The sequence below is a fragment of the Sphaerodactylus townsendi genome, linkage group LG01 (assembly GCF_021028975.2).
Source record: "Sphaerodactylus townsendi isolate TG3544 linkage group LG01, MPM_Stown_v2.3, whole genome shotgun sequence".
NCBI classification, from domain to species: Eukaryota; Metazoa; Chordata; class Lepidosauria; order Squamata; family Sphaerodactylidae; genus Sphaerodactylus; species Sphaerodactylus townsendi.
In genome coordinates this window covers 28,691,487-28,704,928 of record NC_059425.1, presented here as the reverse complement: position 1 = coordinate 28,704,928, position 13,442 = coordinate 28,691,487, and the positions used below count along the sequence as shown (strand labels likewise).

The following is a 13,442-nucleotide window of genomic DNA, read 5'->3' as shown; positions in this document are numbered from 1 at the left end:
TGGAGGTTTATCCAGAGCATTGAGATAACGGAGATGACATTTTAGTATATTTTGTGCAACCCGCTGCAATTTTCAGCAAATAAGTAGAATACCTCGGTGCATTTCCATCCCTGCCTGTCTCTGAGTGGAGCAGCGCCCACCTGAAAGTATTCTCTGGCAGATTTGAGTCCCAGCTGCATCGGAGGTCCAACAGGTCGTTATAACTCTATGAAAAGAGCAGGAAAACTCTCCAGCTGGTGGGGAGTGAAGCTGTTCGTAGCCAGGGAAAGCACCACCATGCTGCTCCAGCACAATCAGGTAGTCCAACTCCAACCCCTCTTCCAAGGCTAACTTAAGTTGGCTTTGCAAGCTTTGATGTGCCCGACTCATTTTAGTAATCTCTGTCTTGTTTTCCCCCTGCTGGATAGAAAGTTTAGTACAGAATAGCAGACACTTTAGCCCAATCACAGACAGAGGGGGATTAGCTCAAATGGTAGAGCGCTCGCTTAGCATGCGAGAGGTAGCGGGATCGATGCCCGCATCCTCCAATCACCTTGCTTTTAAACTGTTTCAAAATTAAAATAATATCGGAAGCTTTTATCTAAGACACTCACTTTTCCTAATGGGGGATTAGCTCAGATGGTAGAGTGCTGGCTAAGCATGCGAGAGGTAGCGGGATCAATGCCCGCATCTTCCAGGAACCTCGTTTTTGAACGAAATTTCAAAATTAAAATAATCTCGGCAGTTTCTATCCAAGACGTTCACGTTCACGTCCGAAAGGTAGGATGGAACTCTCTTCCAACGCAGAAAACAGCGGCCCGTCATCCAGTTTCGAGCAGTGAGCTTCAGAGAAAGCAAGAGAGAAGCGGACCGGGGTCAGGAGGAATCCCGGAAAACCCACCTATCAAGAGTTCCTCGAGTTAAATGGGGCTTTCTCTGTAGGAACTATAGGAAAATTTAAGAGTCAGCTTCCTCCCTTACTTGTTTCGAAATGCAATCCAGAAACTCCCTCGCTCCCCCCACCCTTCGAAGTAGCTGTCCCCATAATCGAGGGTAATCGTCAGGGGGGTCTGAAGCAGCAGAACATTTTGAGTCCAGTGGCACCTTTAAGATCAACCACATTTTATTTTTGGTATAAACTTTGGTGTGCATGCACACTTCTTCACATAAGCCATCAATCATTACATGATGCAGATAGAGCGCAAGTGTTGCTTGGGAGGACTATTACAGTAATCTTAATATACAGACACAGACAAGAGACTGACGTGCAAAGCTGAAGCCTGCTGCTTTTCGGGGCCCATGCATCCACATGTTCCTTGTAAACACGTGTAGCGGTGTTTTGCAAGAAAACTACAAAAACCTGGCACAGCGGCCAAAGGATAAGATCCCGCCGCTTAATTTGCGACCGGTCAGACATAGATTGCAAACTGGCTTTTGAAATAGGAAACGGACCACCAAGTTGGTCCTTCTCCTGCCCGGTGTCTCCCCGTCCCGTACTCCTGGGTCTCGGGCCCCGCAAGGTTCGGAATAGAACTCGAGCGGCAGCGTCGGCCCCGCCTTCTTCCGTTGCCATAGCAACCAAACCGTCTTGTCGCCATGGAAGGGACGCGGTCAGCCAATGGCGCGTTGCGTTGCTATGGAGAAAGCCTTCGGGCCAATGGCCGACCGGATTGCTGCGAAAGGTGTGAGCTGGCCAATAAGCAACCGCATTGTGGTTGCCTAGGTAATGGAGCCAGGGTAGGGCTGGCCTGGCCCGGGCCCCTGGCGGTGGCGGCGGTGGCGGCGGCAGTGGAGTAGGTCGGCGAGATAGGGGACGGGGGAGGTTGGGCTGGTGGCCCTGTCTTCGGCACCTACACTGGCTCATGTTGGGAGTATATGCAAATATAGGCAATCATGGGGCGTGTCCTGGCCAGTGGCCACGCCCCTCCTGTTTTGACCGCTTTGGACTCGAGTCCAGAAACGAGAGGTCGAGGTGAACCGGCAACGCAGGTTCGCCTCGGGTGGCGGGCCTACAAATAGGTGACCCGTCAACTTTCCCCATGGGCGATCCCCTGAACGCCCATGCCCTCATTAAGGCGACTCCCATGATTTTGACAGCCGAAGGCTTACTTAGCGGTACACAAGTGACCTTCTGGCCCTATTATAAGAGCTTGGTGTGAAGGAGATGTGAGATGCACCCTGGAGGAGAAAGGCTGCCCATGTTTCTGTTTCAAATACTTGACTGTGCTGTCTTGAATTATGTTCTTTATGCAGGAGAATTGGGCAGAGAAAAGGGGTGCGTAACAGTGCCTTGGAAGCTTGCTGCTCTGAGCAGGTAAAGACCCTTATGGTGGGTTTCGTTGTACATGTGTGCCAGTAGTGGGATCCAAAAATTTTAATAACAGGTTCCAATGTTGGTGGGATTCAAACAGTGGTGCCACCGCACACACGCACCTCCAGTCCCTATTGGGCAGGGAGGTTGCTTTAGTAACCCATTCTCGGCACTCAGAAAAAATTAGTAACCACTTCTAGAGAAGTGGTGAGAACTGGTTGGATCCCACCTCTGATGTGTGCGCACTGCGCATGCAGGGCAATGCGGGACCTTGTTAATGACATTGCTCAGGTTCTCCTTTTGACACTCTGGTGATCTGTAAAGTTTTGCGTCTTGCTGTGCCTAGGTGGGATCTCAGGAGCTTAACTTGTCTTCGCGGCGGGTTGTACTTTGAGAAAGCCTTTCAGGAAGAGGAGACAACTGTAATGTGTAGGTACCAAAATAATATCTTTCTCTGTTCATTGTAATGTCATTTCTCTTTCCCAAGACAGGGGAGAGCAACTGGATTTCCTCTTTCCTCTGGAGTTGAAGCTCTCTGGGTACCAAAAGTGGCTAATCCCTTCCCTCTCCACAGGAAACTCTTGTAACAACCTGCTGCAGAGAGGAGGATGAACCCCTTCTGCTGGTGGCGAGGCTATGATGGAGATACGCTGTGGTGGCCTCTTGTTCAGCTCCAAGTTTGACTCGGGAAATTTGGCACATGTGGAGAAGGTGGAATACCTAGAAGGGGAGGGCGACAGTGCTGGTAATGGTGGCAGCACAGCTTCGATGGTGTTTGGCTGCTCCCTTCCCATTGCTGACTATGAATTCAACGTGTGGACCAAACCGGACTGCGCAGACACAGAATTTGAAAATGGAAACAGGTAAAGTGGATGCAGAGACAGGTGGTAGGCCTGTTGGGCTTGTCAAGGAAAGGGGGAGCTATGCCTAGCTTAGACCCTCTCACAGGGTCCTTTCTAAGACTGACGGTATAAACCATTCCCTTTCAATGTTGTTGCTGACTAATGGATGCTCCAGGGTTAGTGTTGCTAAAGCCTTCCTTCAACCTATAGAGGCCTCTTAGAGACTGACTTGACCCTTCTGGTTAATTGTATCTGTTATTTCCTTGTGTGGCTCTATGATTCTGTGGTTGGGCCATTCATCTTCCCCTTTTCAAAGGGTCCTTGAGATGAAGTGTAATTGGTGGGACTTAGAGCAAGTTGAGAGACAGTGTGCTGTAGTGGTTAAGGTGTTGGACTATGACCCAGGTTCAGATCCCCGCTCATGCCGTGGAAGCTTGCTGGATGACCTTGGGCCAGTCATTCTGAACCCTGGCTAGTATTTGAATGGGAGATCTCCAAAGGTCACAATGCAGAGGAAGGCAGTGACAAACCACATCTAAATGCCTTTTGCATTGAAAACCCTGCAAAGTCACCATAAGTCAGCTGTGACTTGATGCAAAAAGAAAAAAAAAGCAGGTTACTAAGCTGATGGGTTTTCCATCCTTTCGTGGATCTCTCTGTGGGTAGCCATACAGGATGCTATAAGGGAAAGGATGACTTCCCTGGGACCTGGGGAACAGAAGCTGAGCCATGGCTGAGGTCCTGTCTGACTTTCCTCCGTGTTCTTGTCTTCCCTGCCCAGATCTTGGTTTCATTTTAGTGTGAAAGGGGGGATGCCAGGCAAGATGATCAAGATCCACATTGTGAACATGAACAAGCAGACCAAGCTCTACTCCCAAGGGATGTCCCCCTTAGTCAAGACTGTGCCTATCAGGCCCCGCTGGGAGCGCATTCGTGAGCGGCCTGCCTTCGAGGTATCTATGTGGCAAACCCCTTGTGGGAGAACACCAAGTCTGCCTTCACTTGGGCCTACATTCCTGTTGCCTCTGAAAGCAGCATGTGGGGGGGGGGGTGTCAGCTTTTTTCAAGGGAGTTAGTGGACCATGGACTTAAATGATGTAAGTGTGGCTTGGGCTGCACATGGCTGGGGAAGGCAGGGGTGAAGCTTGCAAGCTCCAGTTAACACAATTGAGGCACCGAGGAGCCCTGCCTCCAAAAACTGTCCACTGATGTTTCACCACTGTACTTCCCCCTGGAATTCTTTTTCCATGGCTCTGAGAGTTAGAATAACATTTTCCTTACCTTTTTGGCTCCTTGAAAGAACCTATTGTCAGCTGCTGTTCAGCTTGGTCACACTTACATGTCTAGTGGGGAGGAACTGTCACTCAATGGTAGAGTTTTTGCTTTATGACTGGAAAGTTTCTGGTTCAGTTCTTCTCATTTTAAAGGATCTCGAGTTCCAGGAACTTAGAAAGAGTCTTCCTTTGATGGAAAGTTGCTGCCAGTCTGAGTTCAGTATTAAAGAAGGTGAACCAATTGCTTATGCTGAGCTCAACAACTAGAAAACAGAATCCACAAATCAGACTTGGCAAATCTTCTAGCTTCCTTTTGCAACACCAGGGAGGAAATGGCATCTTGGAAGACTTAGCTGGGTAGCTTAATTTTCTTTGTGGTGACTTCGAGGGAAATGGAAGGCATTCTCCTCCCTCCACACAGTATTTTCTGCTTCTCTGAACCTCCTTGGCTTTGCCATGATGCTGACTGGTGTTTCAAGCAGTGGGATAAAGAAACTCATTCCCAGGGGCCTGTTCATGCACCCTCGAGTGTGTTCAGAACTTACAGCTCTCAACACAAGGCAGAGAGAGGATGGTGACTTTGAAATGGGATGTTTCATGTTTTGCCAATTTGATCAAGTATGTCTGGTTCTTCGGTGACAGCTAACAGGAGATTTCTTGCTACACCTTGCCCTTTTTGAGTTCACCTTCTGTTAAGGTTTGGAAGAGTGGTCCAGAAAGAGCCTGAAGACACGTCTGTGTCACTGCAAAAACAAGTTGGTGTGGCGGGCATTGAGAACAGGCGTTGCCAAACCAACAAAAAGGAGGAGGGGAGGCAGTGAGCAGGAATTGTGGGGTATTTAATCCAAACGCTCTAAGGGGAGAAACGTTTCTTCAGCCGTGAGCTACAACAGGATGGCAGCACCTTTGTTGTAGTAGCTTGTGGTTATTACTACCCATGGCGCTGGGCGTGGGCAGGGATCCCACCTGGGCAGTGGCAACTCAGCAGCTGCTTTTCCTCTTGTGCAGATGGCGGATACCCAGTTCGTCTTGTCCTTCGTGCATCGCTTCCTGGACTGCCGAGGAGCCACCACCTACTTTGCCTTCTGCTATCCCTTTTCCTACACGGAGTGCCAGGACATGCTGGTGCAGCTGGATGCTCACTTTGCAGAGTGCAAATACCTCCCTCTCAGTAGGTGAGCATGTCCTGCAGCCCCGCTGCTCCCTTAAGGCCATCAAGGATCTGGGGGCGGTTCAGTGTGAAGAACAGCCGAGCACTTTCTCTCTATGGGAGGGGCCCTAGGTCTGGAATTGCAGGTTCTGGATGGTCCACAGATTCCCAAGGGCCCAAAGCCTTTTTTGCAACACTCATCAAGCTAGAGAGGCAACGTGGTTGGAGAGGTTGGAGCTTTAGACTTGAATCAGGGAAATTTGCACTCAGCCATGAGAATTGCTGGGTAACTGATTCATCCACTTTCTCTCGGCCTAGCCTACCTTACAAAGTGGTTGTGGAAATAGAGTGGAGGAGGGCAAAGCCTTCCCTGAGTTCCTTAGGAGGGCAGGGTAAAAAAGTAATGGAAACGTTGGTCCCATTCATCCTTTGCATTATAGGTAGACCACTCAACAAGGGCTTGATCTCTTGGGCTCAGTGTCACTTTGTAGCTCACAAGTACCTCTCACTAGTTTGCTTCCATAGCAAGGACTCCTAATATGTAAGAGGGTAATTCAGAGCCTAGATTGGGTTTTGGCCTTGCTTTTGTCGGCCTTCATTCTACTAGAGCGGAGGTCTACAACCTGTGGCTCTCCAGATGTTCATGGACTACAATTCCCATCAGCCCCTGCCAGCATGGCCAATTGGAGAACTGCAGGTTGCAGACCCCTGTACCAGAGTCTTATCCTAAGGCGGAGGCAGTCAGTGGTTCTGTTGATTCTCTTGTGATGCCTTCAGATGAAGGTTTTCATGGCTTAGAAACGTTCCAACTGTGAACCCCATAGTGAGACAGACTTCCCCCACCCCCACAATCCTGCTCAGTTTAAATAAGTGGTCGCAGCTCCTCCACAGTCCCTTTGAACTGCCCTCCAACATTTGCTCTTCTCAACTGGAGAAGGAACTTGACCCCAGCCTGGAGCTGTAGCAAAGGCTTGTTAGACCTGAGGGTTCAAGATGAAGTTGTGAGTAAATGGACAGGTTCAAAATATCAACAGTTCAAAGTACTTCCATGTTACACAGTTGTGATGTCTTGTTGCACTGCCTTTGTTTGTCTTGGGGTACATCCTTTCCATGCTCACAGCAAGGTCTTGGAAGACACTGAGCAAGAAGTCTAAGAAGGGGTCTAGTTGTAAGGAGCTTGTTGTGGATGACCCAGCAGTTCCCCTAATCCCCAGATGGCTCTTGAAGAATCCCCCTGACTCACTTGTGTTTGGCACAGTTACATAAAACAGAGTACCAGAGCAATCTCCACTCTAGGTGTAATCCACTGCCAAACCAAACAACAAGAGCTAAAGCTTTGCGTGGAACATGGGGGATCATGGCAGAGCAGTCATTCTTGGGTGCCAATCGAGCCTGTTTTCTTGGGAGAGACGGTTGCCTTCTTCCTAGACATGCCCTTTCTTTGGTAATGTTTGAGGCACCGTCGGCCTGATGGCTTCTGCTCCTTGGTGTTTTTCTTTCCTTTGTGTGTATCAAGGAATAGTTTGGGTGCCTGATCGATATCTGCCTGTTTGGCCCCTGTCCACTAGCCAGGAAACATCCTCAGGCTGGGGCTGGCTTCCTGGGGCTGGGCCGGGCCCTTTGTTGCTTTTCCTCTGTTTCAATCACCGCCCTTGCTGCTGTGATGATTTTCTAAGAGCATACGAATAGCCTTTCTGGGTCAGACCAAAATCTTGTTCAATCTAGTCCCGTTTCCATAAACAACCAGCCAGATGCTTTATGGGAAACAGTGAAGTTAACGGCCATTTCCTGCAGCTTGCCCCCAGACTTCTGTATTCAGGAGTATTCTGGAAGAGTACAGAAGTAATTTTTTTCTCCCTTGTTGTGTCTAAGCGCCATGTCCCCTGTTAACATGAATGAATCTCAGATAGTGGCCACCCCCATATTTTGTGATTAATTTATATGTATAATTTAATCTGGATGAGAGTGTAGATGACAGCCACCTGCTCTCATGCGACTCCCTTGTTCTAGTCCCCTTTTGCTTTGATTCAGGAAACATTTCATAGAATCATAGAGTTGGAAGAGACCACTAGGGCCATCAAGCCCTGCATGCAGGAGCACACAATCAAAACACTCCCAACATATGTTCATCCAGCCTCTCTTTAAAAACCTCCAAAGAAGGAGACTCCACCACTCTCCAAGGCAGTGAATTCCACTGTCGAACAGCCCTGATTTGGATATCTGCAGCAACCATTGACAAGCTAACAGCAAGCCCTGGTCTGGGTGTGCTGGCTGGCAGAGTTTAAGTCTAGGAATGATCTCCTCCTTTGCTACTCAGCCCTGGATCTCTTTGGCTTCCTCCAAGAACCACCCGGGCAATCTTTTCTTTGTGCAGATATTAGAAGGCAGGAAATGACTTGAGATTTGTAGGAATAAGGATGATCAGAAGCGGGAAAGAAGCTCCTTCCCCTCCTCCTTTCCACATCTTGGCACTGTCACCATTCCTGTTGGCTTTTTTCATTCCCCACCTCATACCATCTGGAGCTGCCCTAGATGGTAGTGGATGCAGATAATCATTCTGGCTTACTAATTCCTAATGAGTAGTCAGATTAGCTTATAGCAACAAACGAAAGCGGGATTCCAGTGGCCTCCAAGTGGGAGATGGGGAGGAAAAAATAATTAAAAAACGGGAGCAGGGTCTTTGGGGCACTGCAAAGCCCAGTGTCTTTGGGGCACTGCAAGGGCAGCTCCCATCCTAAGACACAGTTCACTCCATCAGTGCAAGGGAGGAAGTGACTTCTGGTGCCTTTTTTGGTGCAGCTTGGCCTTGTTGGTTGTGCTGGGGCAGAGGGAGGCTGGGGATGGCCCGGTGAAAAGGGTTGAATGGAGCTGAGGGGTGGGCAGCAGGATGGGGGAAGGCTCCACTCAGCAGGACCCTCACTTGTCTGTTTGAACTAGTCTCCAGCATTGTAGCGCAAGTAGTCGGAGGGCAGACACAGTCCCTAGAAAGGCTCAGGGGAAGCCACGCCCCAGTGCCCACAGAGCGAGAAAGTGCCCTAAAGGAGGACGTGCAAAGGGGAGAAAGGAGGAGGCCCAACCCAGGGACATGCCGTAAGTGATTGATTTGCTGACCTCCCCAGACCCAGGCAAGCCCTCCAAGTGGGAGATGGGGAGGAAAAAATAATTAAAAAACGGGAGCCACCCCCCCATTATATCCCCCCTTTCTCTCCTGTAGGAGACTCAAAAGGGCTGACAATCTCCTTGCCCTTCCCCCCTCACAACAAACACCCTGTGAAGTGGGTGGGGCTGAGAGAGCTCTGAGAAGCTGTGACTAGGCCAAGGTCACCCAGCTGGCGTGTGTGGGAGTGCACAGGCTAATCTGAATTCCCAAGATAAGCCTCCACAACTCAACCGGCAGAGCAGGGAATCAAACCCGGTTCCTCCAGATCAGAGTGCACCTTGGCCATAGATCTTCATATATATATACAGGGTATTGTATTATGGGCTGCTGTATTTTCAATTCCTTTCCTAATAATCTCCAACATACAGTTTGCCTTTTTCACTGCTGCAGCACACTGGGTTGATGCTTTCATGGAGCTGTCTACTATGACCCTAGGATCTTTTTCCCTCACAGCCTCAACAAGTTCAACCTTCATTCTCCTATATTGGATTTTTTTTTGTTCTAGTGTGCATCACCTTACACTTAACGACAGCACAACAAGGTCATACTGACCCCACTGCTTGCTTACTTCCATTGTGAACTGTCCACTTATTCCTGCTCTATCCTTCCTGTCAGGTAAATAATTTTGAATCCATAAGAGAACCTGCCCCCTGAGAGCAACAGTAATTTGCACTAAGAAAACTTTCAGGTACACAGTGACCAGGAAAAAATAATTTTAAAAAGTGACAGCTTTTTTAAAAACAGTAGAGCAAAGGAGGTTTTAAAGGGACAAGAGGAAGTTTCTTTGCAGCAAATCTGACTTTTTTAAATGAAAAGGGGGGGGGAGTAATTAAAACTTCCCCAGAGAAAAGGAAACACATTTGAAACACTTAAAAAGCCTAATGGCAAAGGATTTAAACACGCATTAACTTCTGGACATTTCACATGGCTGACGGGCACTGCAATTATGTTTGAATGAGAAAAATAATTGCAACAGGTCTGAAAAAAGGAGGAAACAACATGGAAATCACTTGAAGGCAGTGAGTTTACTATGATGTCATCTAGGTCCTCCATGCAAACACTGTGAACAGATCATGACATGTTAGATGCAACCAGGAGTGTCAAATATGTGACCTCGGGACCAGATCCAATCCCTTGAGAGAGCTTATCAGGCCTGTGACCCAGCTGAGGCAACCTCCCTCTACTCGTTCCAGATCTGGCCTCAGTCTGGCAGGCACATTAACCTTAAGGTGACCAGATGGTCACCTTTATGATCCGGGACGGGGAGGCGGCCGCGCAGGCTTCTGGGGCTCGCCGTTTGCCGCCCTGTGACAGAGCGGCAAACGGCAAGCCCCAGAAGGCCATGCGCTCCTGCGGCCGGGCGCACGGGAGGCTGCCGCACTGCCTTGCGCCCCCAAGGCAGTGCAGCAGCCTCCCCACAATCGGGACAATTTGTAGAACCCACGGGACGCGGGACAAATTGTCCAAAGGCGGGACGGCTGGTCAGCCTAATTAACCTGCTCCCAATTTGGCTTGGTGAGCCTGCTGCCACCTTTCCTTGTGCTGACCCTCTCCCCCAGTGCTGATCTGAACAGACGAGTCTGCTGTGGGCTCACCACCTGAGGTAGCCCCTTCCCCAATGTCAACCACCTCCTCCCTCCCAGTTCTGGACTGGTGAGCCCACTGTAAGTGTAACCTCTATCTGTGGGTTCTGTGGGGCAGAACTTGGAAGGAGTTGCAACAAACTAAATTTAAAACAAAATGGTTTACTTCCTTAACAAATAACACTTTTAACATTTAACATTTACAATTTACAGTCCTTTTAGGTTGCATTTCAAGTCCTTATATTTACAGTCTACTGATATTGCCAAGTCCAATTCTTCTTTGCAAGTGGGTTGGCTCTTGAAGACTTCAAGGGCTTGATGAACAGGATTCAACATGATGAAGGTTTCCAGGAGAACTCTCTCCCATTACAAACACAAAAAAACCCTGAAACAATAAACTCCAACATTTACAACATAGCAAAAATAAACAACTACCTTCCCACTAGTTCCCAACAACATTGCAGTTACCTTAGCAAGGTGTTAAGGGCTTATACAAATCAAGGTCCGAATCTGGTAGCCTTGTCTCCTCCAAACTACATGAGCTCTGCAGCCTTCTGCTGCTTTGAGTCTCCACCCTTTCTGGGTCAACCCATTCTGAGCATGGGGGTTACATAAGCTCAACAACAGAGGTAGCCCCCACCCCCACCCTGTGCAGATCTGGGCTGGTGAGCCTGCTGGGGCCTCAGAACTGGCCCGACCAAGTCCCATTTATGTTGTATCCAACCCTCAGAACAAATGAGTTTGTCATTCTGGATTAAACAGTTGTACAGAACCATCTTTTTCACTTGAAACCACAACTGTCCATGTGCAAAGACTGACAAAATCACTACTGATGCCCTGAGCCTATATGGGGAAAGACTTCTCATAAATAAATATTCCAGCTTCACAAGATTACTGCCCTTTTAAAAAGAGTTCTCCTTTTTAAAAAGCTGGTGTCAATTTCTCAGTCTAATTAGTCATTTCCTGTCCAGTCCTCCCTTCCTTTAGTAAGTTGCTGGCTGGAGGGAGGGAGGAGGTTCAGATGCCTCATTTAAACACAAAGCTGGCGAGGGAAAGCAATTTTGTGCAGGCTTAGTACCTTATTCAAACTGTGGTGCAATGCACACAAAGCAGCTGCAGAAGTTTAGTTAACACATGCCACCGCTCAGATCTCGTACGTGCAAATTAAGCACATAAAGCTGCTTTGAACAGGTAGCAGCCAAGTTTAAAATTTGACATAAATTCTTTTGCTACAGACAAGTCATGTTTATATCAGGCTTAAACTTCAGCTGAATCGTGGTTTTCAGTCATATCTTTTCATGGCAGGGGGCTTCCCATTAAGGAGACCACTGGCATTTGGCCCTCACAGCCGACTGGAGCTTGAAAAATCAAGCCCAGTGGGACAGAGGCAGAGGGAGACGTGTTGAGCGCGGACAGCGAGCAATTCATGTCTGACACCAAGCAACCTCTCTTTCGTTGGAGTTCACTTCACGCAGCTCCCAACCCCACTGAGGTCAACAGAAGAGGCTTCCTGTTAATGGCTTGGATCTTTTTCTCTGTAAGATCAAGTATAGTGTCTTGCCAAATACTGAGGAGGCAGTGAGCCTCTGTGTTCTCTGGGGTGCCCTGAAAACCATTAGAATTGAGCGAACAGAGGTGCCTAGCACCTAAGAAATCAAGCTCGGCTCTGCAGCCAAGGCAATCTTTTGCTATGCCTGAAGAGAAGTGTGTATGGGATTCAAGTCAAAGTATACCCAGGACTCCATTATTATTTGGAAAGAAGGATGCTCCTCTTCAACACAGCTGTGGGTAGGATCAGCATAAAGCAGTGGTGGCGAACCTTTTAGAGACCAAGTGCCAGGGGTGGAGCGAGGGGAAACTGTGCCCAGGGCACACGTGCACCCTGTGCCCCTACCATGCCCCCATCCACCCCTGCCCTACCCTGGAATGCCCCCAGAATGCCCCCAAACACCCCCACCATGCCCCCAGAATACCCTTGCCACGCCCCACAGGGGCATGCGCCCAGTGTGTCACGCACCCCTCACCCCCTTGATGCTGTGCCACTGCCAAGTGCCCAAACTGGGGCGACGGCACGCATGCCCACAAAGAGGGCTCTGAGTGCCACCTCTGGCATGCGTGCCATAGGTTCGCCACCACTGGCATAAAGGAACACAAGAACTGCTTCGCCGGATCAGACCAACTATCTTGCCTTCTTCAATTTACTATGTTTTATATAACACACTTTGGATGACACTCTATCTGCAATCCTAACAATAACCTTGTAAGGTACACAAATATTAATTATTCAGAGCTTTCAAAGGAACATGAACACTAGCCAGTTTCAGTTACAGACGAGGATTGCCCCTTGGCCAGTTTGCCTCTGTGCAGGGTGTTCCAGTAGATGGCACCAGTGTGCTGAAAATGGCTCCGCCTTTTTGCCTCCACAGAAATCTGTCTGCCAAAGTAAGGAATGTCAGAATACTTGGCAGGGAGGGGGCAGGGGTCCCTGCAAAACCAAAAAAATGGATTCTGGCGGGGGTTGCAAGATGACAGATTTATTGCAGTATGAATCTGCAAAGAAATGTATTGTTGAAGGCTTTCACTGCCGGATTCAACTGGTTGTTGTGGGCTTTCCGGGCTGTGTGGCCCTGGTCTGGTAGATCTTGTTCCTATTGTTTCGCCTGCATCTGCGGCTGGCATCTTCAGAGGTGTATCACAGAGAAAAGTGTGTTACACTTCTCTCTGTGGACACAGTGTGTAACACGCTTCTCTCTGAGATACACCTGTGAAGATGCCAGCCACAGATGCAGGCGAAACGTTAGGAACAAGATCTACCAGACCAGGGCCACACAGCCCGGAAAGGCCACAACAACCAGCTACAAAGAAATCTTTGGCGCATCAAATCTGTTAATATTCAAGCTATCATAGGGGTCCCCAATTTGCTTTTGTGATGGCTGTGGTTCCATTAATTTTGAGGGCTTTGGTGGCAGTCTGTGCCTGCACATGGCATTTGCGTCCAGTCCTCAGCTATCCTACTTCCTCTGTGCTTTTGCTGGTTCATTTCTAATGAACGGGTATGGAATCTTCATGGCACGATATATATATAATCTGCAGTCAGGCCTGATAAGACCATAACAAATTGCTTCACGGTGACCTTCTGAACC

General features: G+C 48.8%; 1 protein-coding gene and 1 non-coding gene across 4 annotated transcripts; both read left to right on the top strand.

Annotated features, from left to right (window-relative positions):
* Positions 1-454: 454 nt before the first annotated feature.
* Positions 455-527, top strand: TRNAA-AGC. The gene has a single exon. It is a non-coding gene; the product is annotated as a tRNA-Ala (tRNA).
* A 1,169-nt stretch (positions 528-1,696) lies between these two features.
* On the top strand, positions 1,697-8,710 carry LOC125443669 (cytosolic carboxypeptidase-like protein 5). 3 transcript variants are annotated; one of them, XM_048515952.1, is made up of 7 exons: positions 1,697-1,776; positions 2,233-2,293; positions 2,637-2,719; positions 2,865-3,153; positions 3,914-4,085; positions 5,415-5,581; positions 8,494-8,710. In XM_048515952.1, the coding sequence occupies exons 4-7, from the start codon at positions 2,927-2,929 to the stop codon at positions 8,648-8,650; spliced, it is 723 nt and encodes a 240-aa protein (XP_048371909.1). In that variant the 5' UTR covers positions 1,697-1,776; positions 2,233-2,293; positions 2,637-2,719; positions 2,865-2,926; the 3' UTR covers positions 8,651-8,710. The 3 variants fall into 3 exon arrangements, with proteins under 3 accessions (XP_048371909.1, XP_048371900.1, XP_048371890.1); XM_048515943.1 differs by having other exon boundaries at positions 1,698-1,772; XM_048515933.1 differs by lacking the exon at positions 1,697-1,776 and adding an exon at positions 1,785-1,998.
* Positions 8,711-13,442: the final 4,732 nt, after the last annotated feature.